Source organism: Myotis yumanensis, unplaced genomic scaffold (genome assembly GCF_028538775.1).
Source record: "Myotis yumanensis isolate MYYU_CA2020_CCGP unplaced genomic scaffold, mMyoYum1.0.hap1 SCAF_4, whole genome shotgun sequence".
NCBI lineage: Eukaryota > Metazoa > Chordata > Mammalia > Chiroptera > Vespertilionidae > Myotis > Myotis yumanensis.
This window is the reverse complement of record NW_027223755.1, coordinates 73,537,445-73,556,090: the sequence shown is the minus strand read 5'-3', so window position 1 is coordinate 73,556,090 and position 18,646 is coordinate 73,537,445. Positions and strand designations below refer to the sequence as shown.

Sequence of the window (18,646 nt, the reverse complement as noted above, 5' to 3'; positions counted from 1 at the left end):
CTTCCTGCCACCTATTCATGCGTTCCCAGCCCTTCAACTATATGGATTGAACTGCTTGCAATTTCTTGACTACACTTCTGAAAATGCCCTTTCTTCAAAAGAAAATGATTGGGTTTCTACCACGAGCAGAATTTGGGCCATGTACCGAATTTTAAGGATGAAAAAGACAGGGTTTCTGTTCTCAAGGTGTTCCTTGTCTTTGGGACGAGGCAGGCACCTAGTTATTGTACTACATAGCCTCTGTTCTCAAGCTTATTGGAGGTCATCCTCACGATAGTCTGAAAGTATAGGTTTTTTGACATGTGAAATTCATTTGGGGAACCTAGTGATATTTTAGAGCAACTGAAAATGAGGTCCAGAGAGAAACTTCTGTAAGTGCTAATTGGGAGAGCCAGGCCGTATGTAGCAAGATTCCTAATGGGGAGTTTCAGTGAGGGCCGCAGGTGAAATTCACAGGTTTTCAATCAAGGTCTTTCTTAGCTTAATTGCTAACTAAGCTTGTACCAGGGTGAGTAGCAGCAGGGATGAATTTCCTTACAGTGACTAAAAGACCCTTAACCAAGATCTGCCTCACCAGACCTACAAACAGGTTGACTGTAGATTCTTGCTCCTTCTTCCTTAGTTCTTTAGCTTCCTGCTTTTAGTGTTTTATTTCTTTCAACTAGACCCGTGGTCGGCAAACTGCGGCTCGCAAGCCACATGCGGCTCTTTGGCCCCTTGAGTGTGGCTCTTCCTAAGCCTTAGGAGTACCCTAATTAAGTTAATAACAATGTACCTACCTATATAGTTTAAGTTTAAAAAATTTGGCTCTCAAAAGAAATTTCAGTCGTTGTACTGTTGATATTTGGCTCTGTTGACTGAGTTTGCCGACCACTGCACTAGACCTTCCATTCCTTGAGGGATAGTACTCTGTTTTACTTTTTTTGCATCCCATCATCTGACATAATACCTGTCTCTGAATATGCCTTTGGTAAACAGTGAAGAAACAGGGTCAGGCAGTACAAATGAAATGTGATGCGTAGATAAAATAGTTAATATTTCTTGAAAATACACAACATTGTCTTTGGAACAAAATGAATGAATACATGTGTTTATTTTCCTTCAGCTAATTTGCAAAATTTTCTTAACAACAAAAAAAATCAATATACAGATAAATTTGTTTTATTTGCTAATTTGATTACTTCCTAACGCTCCAGATGAATTTGTTCTATATTAAGTACTGGTATAGTATTATCTGAAATTGGTGTAATGACATTTTTTAATTCTTTATTTCTAAATGTTGAGATTATTGCTGCTGAAGGTGTGAACAAAGGACAACAGCATTGACATTAACTGTGATCTTGTTAGAATGCAGACTCTCAGGCCCACCCTAGTCCTATTGAACCTGTGTCTGCAGTTTTACAGGGTCCCAGGTAATTCGTAGGTACATTCATAGTGTTTGAGAAGCACTAGTTTATAAATTATAGCTTTAAACTTGATTAATGTTTTTTATGAACACTGATTTTGAGTGCATATGTGAATATGTCTGTTAGCAAGGTGGTTTATTGAATATATGAAAAGTCAACTACTCTTAATATATATATCACTTTTTAAAGTACATGCTAAATAATAATATTTGATTTTTGTATACTCTTTTAGTTTTGTTAATCCTCACCTGAGGATATTTTTTTTTTTAGAGAGTGGAAGGGAGGGAGGGAGGGGGAGATGTGTGTGTATATATATATATATATACATATATATATATAGAGAGAGAGAGAGAGAGAGAGAAATATGGGTGTGAGCGAGACATGTCAATTGGTTGCCTCCTGCACGCCCCCAGGAATCAAACCCAGGACCCTTCGGGGGTGCAGGCCATTGCTCTAACCACTGAGCAGCCAACCAGCCAGGGCTGAGTTTTGTGTACTTTTGATTAATCTATATACTCTTTTTTTCTCAGGTCGCCATTTCCCCAAACGTCCAAAGCATATGCTTGTAGTAGAAGCAAAGTTTGATGGAGAACAGTTGGCTACTGATCCCGTGGACCACATTGACCAGCCAGAATTTGCTACAGAGTTAGCCTGGGAAATTGACAGGAAAGCACTCCATCAGCACAGGTGGCTGTTATTTTCAATTTGTTCTGTTCTTTTTCAGGCTGTTGTAAATAAATTTATATACGTATCTTATTAGATTATAGTAATAAAAAACCCCCTCAAATATTATTATTAATGTGCCAGGAAATTTTGAAAGTACTTTGCAACAGTAATTCATTTAAAAATCAGAACACACTTCCGGCAGTGGCGGCTTCTGTGGCCGAGGCAAGATGGGTCAAAGTCAGAGTGGTGGTCATGGTGCTGGAGGTGGCAAGAAGGATGACAAGGACAAGAAGAAGAAGTATGAACCTCCCATACCAACTAGAGTGGGGAAAAAGAAGAAGAAAACAAAGGGACCAGATGCTGCCAGCAGACTGCCACTGGTGACACCTCACACTCAGTGTCAGTTAAAATTATTGAAGTTAGAATTAAAGACTATCTTCTCATGGAGGAAGAATTCATTAGGAATCAGGAACAAATGAAGCCTTTAGAAGAAAAGCCAGAGGAGGGAAGATCAAAGGTGGATGACCTGAGGGGAATCCCAGAGTCAGTGGGGAGCTTGGAAGAGATCATTGATGACAATCACACCATCGTGTCTACATCTGTGGGCTCAGATCACTACGTCAGCATTCTTTCCTTTGTGGACAAGGACTTGCTGGAATCAGGCTGCTCCATCCTGCTCAACCACAGGTGCATGCTGTAATAGGGGTACTGATGGATGACACGGATCCCTTGGTCATGGTGATGAAGGTGGTAAAGGCCCCACAGGAGACCTATGCCAACATTGGGGGGGTTGGACACCAAATCCAGGAAATTAAGGAATCTGTGGAACTTCCTCTCACTCATCCTGAGTATTATGAAGAGATGGGTATAAAGCCCCGTAAGGGGGTCATTCTCTATGGGCCACCTGGCACAGGTAAAACCTTACTGGCTAAAGCAGTAGCAAACCAAACCTCAGCCACTTTCTTGAAAGTGGTTGGCTCAACTTATTCAGAAGTACCTAGGCCAGTGATGGCGAACCTAATGACACGTGTGTCAGAGGTGACTCGCGAACTCATTTTTTTGGTTGATTTCTCTTTGTTAAATGGCATTTAAATATATAAAATAAGTATCAAAAATATAAGTCTTTGTTTTACTATGGTTGCAAATATCAAAAAATTCCTATATGTGACACGGCACCAGAATTAGGTTAGGGTTTTTCAAAATGCTGACACACCGAGCTCAAAAGGTTTGTCATCACTGACCTAGGCAATGGGCCCAAGCTCGTTCGGGAATTGTTTCGAGTTGCCGAGGAACATGCACCATCCATCATGTTTATTGATGAAATTGATGGCATTGGGACAAAAAGATATGACTCAATCTCCAGTGGTGAGAGAGAAATTCAGCAAACAGTGTTGGAACTGTTGAACTAGTTGGGTGGATTTGATTCAAGGGGAGGCGTAAAAGTTATCATGGCCACAAACTGAATAGGAAGTCTGGATCCAGCACTAATCAGACCAGGCAGCGTCGATGGAAGATCGAGTTCCCCCTGCCTGATGAAAAGACCAAGAAGTGCATCTTTCAGATCCACACAGGCAGAATGACGCTGGCTGATGACGTGACCCTGGACAACTTGGTCATGGCTAAGGATGACCTCTCTGGTGCTGACATTAAGGCAGTCTGTACAGAAGCTGTTCTCATGGCCTTGAGAGAATGTAGAATGAAAGTCACAAATGAAGACTTCAAAAAATAGAAAGAAAACGTTCTGTAAAAAAAACAAGAAGGTACCCCTGAGGGGCTCTATCTCTAGGGAACCTCAGTTGCCTTCAAGGAAATGGTCAGGAACGCCAACCCCGGGGAGAGGTGGTGGGAAGTCGCCCAGAGGAGCCAGTTCAGTTGTTCTTCATTAGCAACACATTCTGTGCCCTGTGCACCTCTCTGAGCACCACGTGTAGGAGCCCAACGTGCAGCGCTCCATTCCCAATAAAGCGAGCTCTTTCTCAAAAATAAATAAATAAAATAAAAATGAGAACAACTCTATGAAGTAGATATTATTTTATCCCCCGCATTACAGATGAGAAACCTGAGGCCTAAGCAGTGAAGTGACTTGTCCTGAGTCAGCTGGATAGTGGTAAGGCCCAGGCAATCCAGCACCAGAGCCTAAGTTTTTAACCACTATACCTGGCTTTTTTTTTTTTTTTTTGCTAATGTCTGAGAGAATAGATACTCTAGAAGTGTTATAATAATGCCTACCCAATATTAAATATGCTTTGGAATTCATTGCATTTTCTATTCAATTATCGTATATTTTACCTGGTTTGCCAAGGACATAATAGGTATGTATATAGTATAATTATATAAAGGACTCTGTAATTAATTTTATACTTAATTTTAGACACTTGAACACTTTATTAGTATATAAAGCAGACTATAAGTTAATAGTCTCTTATTTATTTCATGAACTCTGATGACCAGAAGCAGGCAAGGACACTGATACTTTTATTTTTAAAAGGATTTAAAATATATTTCCCTCTGGGAAACACACAGTCACTTCAGTACTTAGTACTAAATCAGAACAAAATTCAAAGTTAAAAATTAGAGCAATAAGAAATTTATTCCCTTTTTTTTGCTAGATCAGACCATGGGTTTATTTTTAAGAGAATTAAATTCTTAGAGAATATCAAAATTTTGTATTTGCTTTCAGTGACTTCTGGAATATTTACCTAGACAGAGTCCTGATATAAGATATTTGTGCCTACATTGTTGATTGTTTATACATTTTTGTTAGTGCTCACCAGTACCACTCTGAATGAATGTATAGGCTAAGAAAATAATACAGATAAAATGAATATATTAATGATGATTTTTGTGCCAAGTGCAGGTTTCACAGTCATCTCACTAGATAAAAATGACAAAATTTAATCAGCTTACCCCAAGAGCCAGTATAGAGATTCCAGATGCAAAAAGCCCATGCTGTACCAGTCAGGGCCATGCTTACAGGACATTGTCATGTATTACATTACGTTACTGTTGATTTTAATAGCTTATGATTTTATGGTATCTAATTTCTTACTTTATTTTGGTTTTTAGCTATCAAAAGAACTGTAAGCCTATATGTATATTTGTAGTTGTATGTGTGTGACAATATAAGAAAAACAATTTAAAATCAATCTTAATGAATAGTGGTAATTTTTTACTTTAAAAGATTTCTATACGTTACAGAAGCGTGAAAAACATTGACCTAGATGGCAGCCTCTTAGATGAGACACTAAGATTTTGACATGTTTTGTAAATAGTTGGTATACAGGTAAGTAGATAAAATTAATAGTTCTTGCCAGTTGAAGAGTTTTTCACAAACTATGGAATCTTGATAGTAGTAGGCAGCTTTGTCAAGGGTAATACAAAATCAGTTCAATATTAACTGAAAGCCGTTTTACTTATCACCTGAATTGTTATGTTACAGGCTACAGCGTACTCCTATCAAACTCCAGTGTTTTGCCTTGGATGCTTTGACTTCAGCCAAGGAAACTATAGGTTACATTCTTCTAGACTTAAGAACTGCTCAAGAAACAAAGCAGGTATTGCCCTTTTGATGTTTATTACTGATTATGTTAGGCAGTTGTTTATTTTTCAAAATGTATCAATAAGATTGATGAAAAGGGCAGGAATACTGGGCCTGATGGATTATGGGTTTGAAAGGCAGTTCTTATGTTCTAGTTTGTGAATTTGGTTTAGAAAATCCTGATCTTCTAATAATTTCATTGACCTAGAGCAGTGGTCGGCAAACTCATTAGTCAACAGAGCCAAATATCAACAGTACGACGATTGAAATTTCTTTTGAGAGCCAAATTTTTTAAACTTAAACTATATAGGTAGGTACATTGTTATTAACTTAATTAGGGTACTCCTAAGGCTTAGGAAGAGCCACACTCAAGGGGCCAAAGAGCCACATGTGGCTCGCAAGCCACAGTTTGCCGATCACGGACCTAGAGCTATCATTCTCAAAGAAACTTGTCTCTGAGCTCAAACCTATGTTACCTTGAGCTTGACATCTGCAACTCCTGGGCTTTGCTTTCAACAGTGGTCTTTTTCCACTGTCCCTTGCTTCAGTGAATGGTCACCATCTCCTTTCAGTTCTACAAGCTAGAAATATAGGTCTTCCTTGTCACCCCAGTTTTCTGCCTCTTTCCAGTTAGTTTTTTCCCTCCTGATTCACCTACTGTTCTGCATTTTCCCTGCTGAACCTAAGTCACCATCGTTTCTTACATTGGCTGTCATACTAGCCTTCTAATTGGTTTCCCTGCTTTTTGCTCCTTGCCTTCCCTACATAATAGAGTGAACTTATTGTAGCCCACTTAATGCAATGTAAACAGCAGCCTCCTCTCACCCTACTAAAAAAAGTAAAAAGAAATAAAGAGCACTCTGGGTCCTTATTTCTGTGTTAGTGCTTTTTGTTATTGAAAATATTTTTTCTTATGTCTGTTTATCTTTTAGCCTTTTTGTACATTGTTGACTTTAAATATGTTTATTTTTAGTTTTTCTTAATGTCTTTGTCACAATTTTTTAAAGAAAGTAAAGTAAAAATATCTTTTATTTTAAAGTTCTCTATTCTTGATTTGAATCTTAAATTAGGATTCTGTGAAGAAAAATTTATCTGTTACTAACATTTTTGCTGCTGATAGCATTGATATTTACAAATGAGCCAGTCAACCTGGCCCAAATTCAGAATCATTAAAAAAAAACTGAATTTTTAAAGTGCTTTAAAAGAGGACTTGTTTATCCCCGATCCTTACTCATCACCAATCTGCTCTTCGGTCCTAAAAAGGTTTTCCTACTTTAGTCCTGAACTCAGAACCAGGGGCCATGCTTGGTGCCCCAATGTTTCTCTTACCCAACTTCTCTGCTACAACTTGCAAGTGTCCAGAAGACACTTCTTCAGTCACTTTGGTTACAGAGAAGGTAATTCCTTTTAGGAGGAGGGTATCTGAGAGGAGGTCATTCAGAAGAACCTCTGAATGCTCTTGGCATTTCTTTTCTCCTTATTTCGTTCTTTTTTTAAAAAAAAAATATTTTTGTTGATTTCAGAGAGGAAGGGAGAGGTAGAGAGAGATAGAAACATCAATGATGAGAGAGAATCATTGATCAGCTGCCTCCTGCACACCCTCTACTGGGGATTGAGCCCACAACCTGGGCATGTGCCCTTGACCAAAATCAAACCCAGGACCCTTCATTCCGCAGGCCGATGCTCTATCCACTGAGCCAAACCAGCTAGGGCTCCTTATTTCATTCTTGAGGATAGTTCGTCATCATATTAGTGATTGGAAGTTAAGGAGAAGTGTTTTAAAATTACATTATTTTTAGGAAAACCAATTGTTGTTTGCTTACTTTTTTGTTTGCCAGCAGAAATATATGAAGTTGGCCAGTAAAATATTTGAAATTAAAAGGAATGTTATTTTCTGTAAATAAATATCCATATATATAAAAGCCCAGCGACTGAACGGTGGAATGACCAGAACAACCGGTCACTATGATGTGCACTGCGGCAGCCAACCAGCTGATCCCGGCCCCGATTGAACCTCCCAACCTTCTGCGCCCTTCCCCCCACCGGCCCCGCTCCTGATTGGCCCCCATTGGGGCGGGCTGGCCTAACCCCACCCTTGCATGAATTCATGCACTGGCCTCTAGTAAACAGAAAAATTCAGATTTATTTTTCTGAGTTATATAATAAAAATAGATCATAAAGTCTACAAGTAGTTAAAAATATTATTTTTCAGGCTTGTACTAAAAATTAGAAAATATTTGTCATAAGGATAATAACAAACAAATTTTTTCTTTGAAAGTACTCAACAAATTAGGAATTTTTGTCTTAAAAAAAACAAAACTCGGTTGTGAATTTTTAAAAATCTGTGGCCTAGTTAATCCTATTTTGCTTACAAACAACTTATTGAACCAAACAGCAGTTTTTGGTTTTGGTCAGTGTAAGCACCAGACCATGCCTTGATAGAACAGTGGTCAGAATAAGAATGCTGTTTCTAGGTATTGAGATGGTGCCCTGCTGACCAGTGGTTCCTGCACTGATGGTACACGTGGTCCTGGAACATGAAATTTTGAAGGCTGGTTTTAGTACTAGAATTTCTGTGGTTACTCTCGGGGGGAGTATTCAGGTAATTTATGATACCTCATCTTGTGAGAAAGACTATATGTTAACACATTGCGGGCAGATCACGAACATTCTCATGTTTTCATATTACACAGTGTTTTACATAAATGTGAAAGGCACGTCTTAAAATTACATGCCCATTGCATTTTGAAGTTATTACATGTTCTTACAAGCTAATGTCTTTTTAAAGTATGATACTTCGTAAAACATTTTTTGTACTCGTTCAATAGAAACTTATCTGGCCACTGGCTAAAGCTAGCAATAAAACTACTGGTGCGCAATGTGTTAATGTCAGTCAAATACATGGTTCAGAATTCAGAACTCAACTATTAGACCTTTAGTATTTCGTTAATTTTTTGTTATTGTTAATATTAAACTTTCTTTTCCTTGTTTGATATAAACAGAACAAAGCAGAAATGTGCCAGGCAGAAAAGGTAATACAAAAAGTGAGAAATTATGGTTTAGGGAAATGCAAAATTGGTAGTCTTTTTTTTATTGTTTAAGGGATGGGAGATTGGGGACATAAGAGTAAAGATAGAAAGGAATATATTGTGTTATCTTCAATATATTACCTGTTGAAGCATAGGAATAGGAGCAAGAAAGACACCCTAAACTTTACTTCAAGAGGAAATTCTGTTAGCTTATAAGCAGGATTAATTTCTTTTGAGGAAAATGTGGAAAAAATATTTTAATAGAGGAGGAAGTACTGAGAAATGACAGGAAATATATTTACAACCTTATAGAAAATTTCCCACTACTGTTTATTCCCTACTAATGTTTTTTTATTGTTTTGTTTTGCTATTATTCTCCAGGCACCAAAATGGTACCAGTTGCTGAGCAATAAATACACCAGGTTCAAGTCTGAGATACAAATAAGCATTGCTTTGGAAACAGATTCAAAGGCACCAGTGGATAGTTTTAAGGCAAAGGGAGCTCCCCCTCGAGATGGAAAAGGTTTGTGCATTATCTCTAAGGACATGCTCCGAGAAGTCACATCTGTGGATTAGAACTTTAGGAAGGGTGGTGGGGGTATGTGAAGGAAGATATGTGCAAGAGTGTAAACTGATTTTACTCTAGTCTATCAGGCAAATGTTGGGACATTGTTACAGAAGCAGCTGTTGTTGCTTTTAGCTCTTGTTTACATAGCTTAGAAATTAGGAAAGATTTTCTTTTTTAAAATTTGATATATAACAGAACAAAGTAGAATTTTGCATTGTTTTTAAAAATTGTTTGGGAAATTTTCTTCCTGGGATGAGTGCAGGAAAGCCAAAAATAGTTATGCTCTTCTCTATTAACTATAGTTTAACAAAACTTTCATTTTTGTTTCTTTTTTAATTACTAAATTTTATTTTTTAGAGCAGTTTTAGGTTCACAGAAAAATTGCAAAGTATAGAGTGTTCCCATATAACTCTGTCCTCACACAAAACACCTCCCACATTATCAACATCCCTCACCAGAGTGATACGTTCATTATAATTGATGACTCTACATTGACACATCATTATCACCCAGAGTTCATAGTTTATGCTAGGGTTCATTCTTGGTGTTGTACATTCTATATGTTTTGACAGATGTGTAATGACATAACTATTCTGTTAGATTATAGTATCTAACAGAATAGTTTCACTGCTCTAAAAACCCTCTGTGCTCTGCTTGTTCATCACTTCCTACCCTCTGACCTTGGGCAACCACTGATATGTTTTTATCTCCATAGTGTCACATTGTTAATTATACTGTATTAGCCTTTTCAGATTGTACTCTTTCACTTAGTAATATACATTTAAGGTTCTTCCATGTCTATTCATGCCTTGATAGCTCACTTCTTTTTAGCACTGAATAATATTGCATTATCTGGATGTACCACAGTTTATTTGTTCACTCACTGAAGAACATCTTGGTTGCTTCCAAGTTTTGGCAATTAGGAATATCCATTCAGCTACCCTATGCCTTTTGATCGGAGCATTTACTCCATTTACATTTAGGGTTATTATTGAGAGGTACTTATTTATAGCCATTTTAATTCTGTATGGCTAGGTTTCTCTCTCTGTTTCTTCTCAGCAATCCCTTACAGCAATCCCTTTAGCATTTCTTGTAATGCTGGCTTGGTAGTGATGAACTCCTTTAGCCTTTTTTTTTTGTCTGGGAAGCTCTTTAGTTGACCATCTATTTTGAGTGATAGCCCTGCTGGATATAGTAATCTTGGTCTCAGATCCTTGCTTTCCATTACCTTGAGTACTTCATGCCATTCCCTTCTGGCCTGTAGAGTTTCTGATGAGAAATCAGGTGGCAGCCTTATAGGAACTCCTTTGTAGGTAACAGTTTTCTTTTCTCTTGCTGCCTTTAAGATTCTCTCTTTGTCTTTAATTTATGGCATTTTAATTATGAGGTGTCTGGGCGTGGGTCTGTTTGGGTTCTTCTTGTTTGGGGTTCTCTGTGCCTCCTTAACTTATGTGACTTTTTCCTTTACTAGGTTAGGGAAGTTTTCTACCATTATTTCTTCAAACACCCTTCTCTATTCCTTTCTCCCTTCTGCCTCATCTGGCATCTAATATTGTTACATTTCACATTGTCCCACAGCTCCCTTAAGCTGTCCTCCTATTTTTTAACTAGCTGTCTTCCTGTTTTTTAACTTTTTTCTTTTTGGTTCTCTAATTGAGTGATATTTTCTACTCTGTCTTCTAATTCACTGATTTAGTCCTCAGCTTCCCCTAATCTGCTGTGTATTCCTTCCAATGTGTTCCTTATTTGTGTTATGTCATTCTTTATCTCAGACTGTTCTTTTTTCATAGTTACTATATCTTTTTTCATACTGTTGAGCATTCTTACCATCATTACTCTGAACTCTGTTTCAGTTAAATCTTTTATCTCTGCTTCATTTATCTCTTCTTCTGGAGAATTCTCTAGTTCTTTCATTTGAGGGTTGTTTTTTTGTTTCGTCATTTTGGTTGTCTGGGTTTGTGCCTATGTTTTAGATAGATCCTCTACACCTCTCAATCTCTAGTGCAGGACAATGTTAAAGGCTGTTTCTGACAAATTGGATCAGGCAAAGACTCAAAGCCTCCAGAGACCGCCTCTGTCTACAGACTAATAGGATTCCGACTTCAATTGCCCCCACACAGTCGTCCTTAGGTGAGAATTTTTTCAACAGGGTGGGCAGTTGCTTCTGCCTGGAGGCTAATTGTTACTTTTAATCTCTTAAGTGGCCTCAGGACAAGGTGTTTTCTAATAGGGTGTGTCCACTGTCTTCCCGCCAGGCAAGGCAGCTGTCTATGTGGGAAAGATGCCCTCCTCTGAGTGAGGGAATGACTCAGCCCAGAAAACTTGGGGCATCTGCTTTCTGAGCTCTATCCCCCGAGTCCTGTCCTGGGTCTGCTCTCACAGCTCCAGTCCCCTTCACCCTCCCTCTGCCAGAGCACAAGGTGGGTGGCTCCACAGGGAATTTTTGTGCATTGGTTCTTCAAGAGCAGTGATGGCGAACCTTTTGAGCTCAGCGTATCAGCATTTTGAAAAACGCTAACTTAACTCTGGTGCTGTGTCACATATAGAAATTTTTTGATATTTGCAACCATAGTAAAACAAAGATTTATATTTTTGATATTTTATATATTTAAATGCCATTTAACAAAGAAAAACCAACCAAAAAAATGAGTTCGCGTGTCACCTCTGACACGCGTGTCATAGGTTTGCCATCACTATTCAAGAGGGTGCTCGAACTTTCAGCTGCCACTTCCTGGCAGTACCCCACTGCTTTTCACAGCTAGATGTTATGTGGGTATCCTCCTCAGTTTGGTGCTCTCTGCTGGGAAGCCCAGCTTCAGAATTAGATCCCAGAGTTCTCAGTGGCACCCCTCCCACCCCCCGAGCTGAGATATCTCTCCGGGATTTCAGTTGCCGTCTGTGGGTGCCATGCCTTTCGAGTCTCCGCCCCTCCTACCAGTCTCTATGTAGCCTCCACCTTCGGTCCTTGGGTATCAGGGTTCTCTCCTGTGAGTTTTCCGTTGGTTATTCAGGAAGCCTTTCCGTATTTCAGTTGTAATTCCAGCTTGTTCCTAGAGCATGTCCGTGCAGCATTCACCTACTCTGCCTCCATTTTTAATCTCCTTGGCAATTAGAAATAAAGTTGTTATTAATAACCCTGTGAAGGTTTTTGTGTGGATATAAGTTTTCATTTAATTTGGGTAAATACCAAGGAGTATGATTACTGAATCATAATTAGAGTATGTGTTGTTGGTTTTTAAATCCTCACCCGAGGATATGTTTTTATTGGTTTTTAGAGAGGGAGGAAGGGAAAGAGAAACATCGATGTGAGGGAGAAACAGTGATTGGTTGCCTCCTGTAAGCACCCCAACTGGGGATCAAACTGCAACCTAGGTATGTGCCCTGACCAAGAATAAAACCAGCCACCTTTTTGTGTAGGGGACAAGGCTCCAACCAACTGAGCCACCCAGCCAGGGCAAGTATGTGTAGTTTTAGAAGAAGTTGCCAAACTATCTTCCAAAGTGGATGTACCATTTTACATTCCCATTAGCAATGAATAAGAAGAGTTTCTATTGCTACACATCATGTCAGCATTTTGTGTTGTTGGTGTTTTGAATTTTGGCCATAGATGGGTAGTGGTATCTCATTGTTTTAATTTGGAATTCTGTAATGATATATGGTGTTAATATCTTTTCATATGATTACTTGCCATCTGTGTATCTTTTTTGGTGAGGTGTCTCTTCAGGTCTTTTGCCCACTTTTAATCAGTTTATTTTGTGATTGTTGTAATTTAAGAGTTCTTAATTAATAGTTCATCATCATATATCTCTTTTGCAAATATTTTTCCCAGTCTCTGACTTGTTTTCTCATTCTCTTGATATTGTCTTTAGTAGAGCAGAAGTTTTTTTAAATGTTAATGAAGTCCAGCTCATCACTTCTTTCATGGATCGTGCCTTTGGTATTATATCTAAAAAGTCATCACAATATCCAAAGTCATCTAGCTTTCTCCTGTGTTTTCTTTCAGGAGGAGTCTTACAGGATTTTGTTTTACATTTAGGACTATGATCCATTTTGAATTAATCTTTGTGAAGGCTGCAAGGTCTGGGTCTAGATTCATTTTTTTTTTTACATGTGGATGTCCAGTTTTTCCAGCACCATTTGTTAAAAAGATTGTCTTTGCTCATATTGCCTTTGCTCCTTTGTCAGATATCATCTGACTACCACAGTCTTGATTACTGTAGCTTTATAGTAAGTCTTGAATTTGAGTATGTATGAATCCTCCAGCTTTTGTTGTTCTCCTTCAGTATTAAGTTTGCTATCTGGGTCTTTTGCTTGTCATATAAGCTGGAGATCAATTTATCAATGTCCACAAAATAACTTGCTGGGATTTGTATTGGGATTGCATTGAATCTATAGATCAAGTTGGGAAGAACTGACGTCTTGACAGTGTTGAGTTGTCTTGTGTATGAGCATGGAATATCGCTTCATTTATTTAGTTCTTTTTTCATTTTGTTCATTAGAGTTTTGTAGTTTTCCTCATATAGATTATGTACATATTTTGTTAGATTTATTTGTTTTGGATGTTGAAGTAAATGATGTTTTTTTTATTTTCAAATTCCACTTGTTCATTATTGGTTTATAGGAAAGCAGTAGGCTTTTATATGTTAATCTTGTATCTTGCAGCCTTTTTAATTATTTTTGGTTCCAGGAGTTTTTTGTTGAGTCTTTCCATAGAAGAATAATCTACATAGTCATATCATCTGTAGATAAAGACAGTTTTATGTCTCCCTTTCCAATCTGCATGCCTTTTATTTCTTTTGCGTGCACATTAGCTATGACTTCTTGTATAATACTGAAAAGTTGCAGTGAAAGGGGACTTCCTTTCCTTTTTCCTGATCTTAGTGGGAAAGCTTCTCACCATTGAGTATGGTAGCTGTAGATGTTTTATAGATGTTCTCTGTCAAGTTGAAGAAGTCACTATTTGTAGTTTTCTGGGAGTGTTTTATCATGAATGAATGTTGAACTTTATCAAATGCTTTTCTGCATCTATAGATATGATCATGTGGTTTATCTTTTTTAGCATGTTGATGTGATGGATTACATAAATAGATTTTTGAAATTCCTTGTGGTGGTGGTGTATATTTCTTTTTATACATTGCTGGACTTGATTGGCTAATATTTTGTTAAGGATTTTTGCGTCTATGAGAGATACTGGTCTGTTGTTTTCTTGTAATGTCTTTTTCTGGTTTCAATGTTAGAAAGTATTCCCTCTGCTTATATTTTTTGAAAAAGATTGTAGACAGTTGGTATCCAGTTGATGCTTGAACAATCTGGGGCAGCGATTTTCAACCTTTTTCATCCCATGGCACACATAAACTAATTACTAAACTTATGTGGCACACCAAAAACTGTATTTTTGTTGATCTGACAAAAAAAATTGGTAAATTTTTTATTCATTCACACTGGGCGGCTATTATTGTGTTGGCTGTTACCAATATTTTTTTTTTTTTTTACAATCTAAGGGAAAAGATCAGTGCCTCTGACTAAGTAGTCAGGTATTGCATGTTATAAAAATTCTTGTGGCACTCTGGTTGAAAATCAATGATGTTGGGGATAGGGCACTGACCCCCATGCCATAGAAAATCTGTTTTACCTAAGTTGGTCTTCAGCATAGTTGGATTCCCAGTTGTGGATCTAAAATACAGTTGACCCTTGAACAACATGAGTGTGACTCTGCATATAGGTGGCCCTCTCCATACTGAAACCTATTTGATTATATCGGTTTTCTTCTCAAAATTATTCCATGTTTTTCTCTTATTCTTAGAAAACTATCCAGATTTTTTTTAAACATGGCATTGCAGAAGACCCTGATATGGCCTCTACGTATCCCCCCAGCCTCACTTCTTTCATGTCAGTCCTCCAGCACATCAGTCTGTAACCACATGCTTTCTCTTGCTTCTGAGTGTACATATTGCTCCTTCTGCCTAGAACACTTTTTCATTTCCTCATTCTCTATTCAGTCACCTGTCTCTTTTTAGCCAAATTTTGCTTATTTTTCAGTTCCACTTTAGATTCACTTCTGTCAGAAAACCTGCAATGCCTTTTCTGTGTGGATTATTAAATTGAAGTTTTAAAAAGGTTGCCTTGCCCTAGCTGGTTTGGTTCAGTGGATGGAGCATCGGCCTGCAGACTGAAGGGTCCCAGGTTCGATTCCAGTCAGGGGCACGTGCCTGGGTTGTGGGCTCGATCCCCTGTGTGGGGCGTGCAAGAGGCAGCCAATTAATGATTTTATCTCATCGTTGATGTTTCCATCTCTCTCTCTCCCTCTCCCTTCCTCTCTGAAATCAATAAAAGTATATTTTAAAAAAATGTTGCCTTATTTCAAAATATGACTTTATGTGCAGAAAGAAAATGGTGGTTATATATAAAAATCAATGGAAACTTTACTGAGATATGAACTGTATCCAGAAAACTAGCAAGCAAATAAAACAGTATTGTCAGCTTTCAGAATCTTTTAATGGTTTATGGCAAACTACAATGTAATTTAATTGTGTCTTTCTCCATAAAGTACCTGCTAGCCTGCCTGGATTTGACCCCAAGGACATTGTGGCCGTGCTGAATGAGGAAGGAGGCTACCATCAGATCGGACCAGCAGAGTCTTGCACTGATTTCTTCCTTATGTCAGTGACTATAGCGTTTGCCACCCAGTTGGAGCAGGTGACACTTTTTCTTAGTCATAGCTTAATAATTGTTGGGTCTGGTATTTACAAATTAGCCTGTTAGTGTTTCTTGGATGCAGCACAGCAAGCAACCTGAATATTGTATACTTTCTTTAGTCCCATGGAGGTGACACAGTGGCCCAGGTTGCTCTGTGAACACAGTTTGCATCACAGCTGAGGGACACAGAACTTGGGGAATACACCACTTTTATTGTTTGTAGTCTTGGTCTTTGTCCGGAAGACATGTTACCTCAGCTCAAGGTTACTAGCTGCATAAACAGCCCTAGGAAATGGGCGAGGGTGGTCAGGGCCTTGCAGTCTTGGCACAGTCAGAAAAAATGTGCAGGGGTGCTTGGGGCCCATGGCAGATTGCCTCGTCCCCAAATGGCTCAACATGAAATTCTATGTTATTCCATTATTGTCCTTCTCAGGATCAAGCCCAGTGTTTTATGAAATTATGGTGACCTAGAGCAGCTGAAAGAAATTAATATTTTCAAAAATCTTCTATATATATAAAAGGCTAATATGCAAAGTGTTCCCTCAGGAGTTTGACCGGGAGACCGGGAGTTTGATCGCTTGCTATGATGTACGCTGACCAACGGGGTGGCGCGGAACGAAGGAAGGCCCTGGCCAGCAGCTGGAAGGCCCTGATCGGTCCTGATGGCCAGCCAGGCTAGGGACCCTACCCATGCACGAATTTCATGCACCGGGCCTCTAGTAGAGATTACGGCTTATGACTGAAATTTTGATTAGATTCTTCACTTTCTTAGAGCTGTAAAATTCCCACATAGTTCAGATTCACAAGTGAAATGAGTTAGTGACCACATATTTATCTGACTTGTAAGATTTATCAGGTAAAGATTTTTCTCAGGAAATATGTTTAACTTTGTCACACAATTCAAGCCCACTACAAAAAGCACTTTAATTTTAAGAACTTTACTCTTTTTCTCCTAATTTTGTACTTTCATTTTTCTCATTGACACTTTATATATGTACTTTTGTCCTTTCCCCCAAAATAATTTTTCCCCTGAAAATAATTTGTTCATTTTTTTTCCTATGCTTATGGATTACCCGAGAACAATATGCCACTCTGGTTGGGGGAAAGCCAAGTCCACTCTGGTTTCATTAACCACATCAGAACACACATTAGATAATAAGTTTACTGTATTTTTACTGTGTTATAAATATCTGTGAAACGTTTTAAATAGTCGCTTTATTTTTAATATATATTTTTAAATCTTTATTGTTGCAAGTATTACAAATGTCCCCCCCATTGTCCCCCCTCCACCCAGTTCCCGCCCCACCCCAGGCCACCCTATTGTCTGTCCGTAGGTAATGCATATATGTTCTTTGGTTAATCTCTTCCTGCTCTTCCCTCTGAGTTTCTTCAGTCTGTTCCATGTTTCCATGCCTCTGATTCTATTTTATTTATCAGTTTATTTTGTTCATTAGATTCCTTGTTCCTTTATTTTTATTTTTTAGATTTAATTGTTGATAGATATGTATTTATTGCCATTTTATTTTTTCATTTTTTTTTTATCTCTTTTTTTCTTTTTCCTCTTGTTCCTCTTAAAAAATACCCTTCAACATTTCATATAATACAGATTTGGTGGTGATGAACCCCTTTAGCTTTTTCTTGTCTGTGAAGCTCTTTATCTGACCTTCACTTCTAAGTGATAGCTTTGCTGGGTAGAGTAATCTTGGTTGTAGGTCCTTGCTATTCATCACTTTGAATATTTCTTGCCACTCCCTCTGGCCTGCAAAGTTTCCGTTGAGAAATCAGCTGACGGTCATATAGGAACTCCCTTGTAGGTAACTCCTTTTTTTCTTGCTGCTTTAAGATTCTCTCTTTGTCTTTAACCCTTGGCATTTTAATTATGATGTGTCTTGGCTTGGGCATCTTTAGGTTCCTCTTGTTTGGGAGATGCTGCACTTCCTGGACTTGTAAGTTCTATGTCTTTCACCAGGTAGGGGAAGTTTTCTGTATTAATTTCTTCAAATAGGTTTTCAATCCCTTGCTCTCTCTCTTCTCCTTCTTGCACACTACCCCTTCTTTATTGTTGTTAATCCTCACCCAAGGATATTTTTTCCATTGATATTTAGAGAGTGGGAAGGAGGGAGGGAGGAGAGAGGAGAGAGAAAGCAAGTGGAGAGAGAAGAGAGAGTGCGAAAGAGAAAGAAAGAGAGAGGGAAGAGAGAAAGAGAAACATTGATGTGAGAGAAGCACATCTAGTAGTTGCCTCCTGCATGCACCCTGACCTGGGCCAGGGATCAAACTTGCAACTCAGTTACATGCCCTTGACTATAACACTTTGGTGTGGGCCAGTGCTCTAACCACTGAGAACATGGCCAGATCTTTGTGCCCCTTTGATGCAAGTGTTAGCAAGCTTGATAGTGTCTCAGGGGTCCCTTGGAATTGCCCTCATACTTTAAATTGTTTTTTCTTTTGCTCTTCCAATCGGGTGTTTTCTGCTACCTTGTCTTCCAGTTCACTGATTCAGTCCTCTGTTTCATCTAATCTACTGTTGATTCCCTCTAACGCAGTGGTTCTCAACCCTTTAAATACAGTTCCTCATGTGGTGACCCCCAACCATAAATTATTTTCGTTGCTACTTCATAACTGTAATGTTGCTACTGTTATGAATCATAATGTAAGTATCTGATATGCAGGATGGTCTTAGGCGACCCCTGTGAAAGGGTCATTTGACCTCCAAAGGGGTCGCGACCCACAGGTTGAGAAC

General features: G+C 38.5%; 1 protein-coding gene and 1 pseudogene across 2 annotated transcripts in view; both read left to right on the top strand.

Annotated features, from left to right (window-relative positions):
• CEP120 (centrosomal protein 120) overlaps nucleotides 1–18,646 on the top strand; it is a 64,790-nt gene that overhangs the window by 2,527 nt on the left and 43,617 nt on the right. For both annotated transcript variants that reach the window (XM_070412535.1, XM_070412534.1), the window contains exons 3-6: nucleotides 1,937–2,093; nucleotides 5,512–5,626; nucleotides 9,021–9,162; nucleotides 15,755–15,903. In XM_070412535.1, the coding sequence (XP_070268636.1) occupies nucleotides 1,937–2,093; nucleotides 5,512–5,626; nucleotides 9,021–9,162; nucleotides 15,755–15,903 (563 nt within the window). The remainder of the gene's footprint in view (nucleotides 1–1,936; nucleotides 2,094–5,511; nucleotides 5,627–9,020; nucleotides 9,163–15,754; nucleotides 15,904–18,646) is intronic.
• On the top strand, nucleotides 2,206–4,008 carry LOC139008158 (26S proteasome regulatory subunit 4-like; annotated as a pseudogene).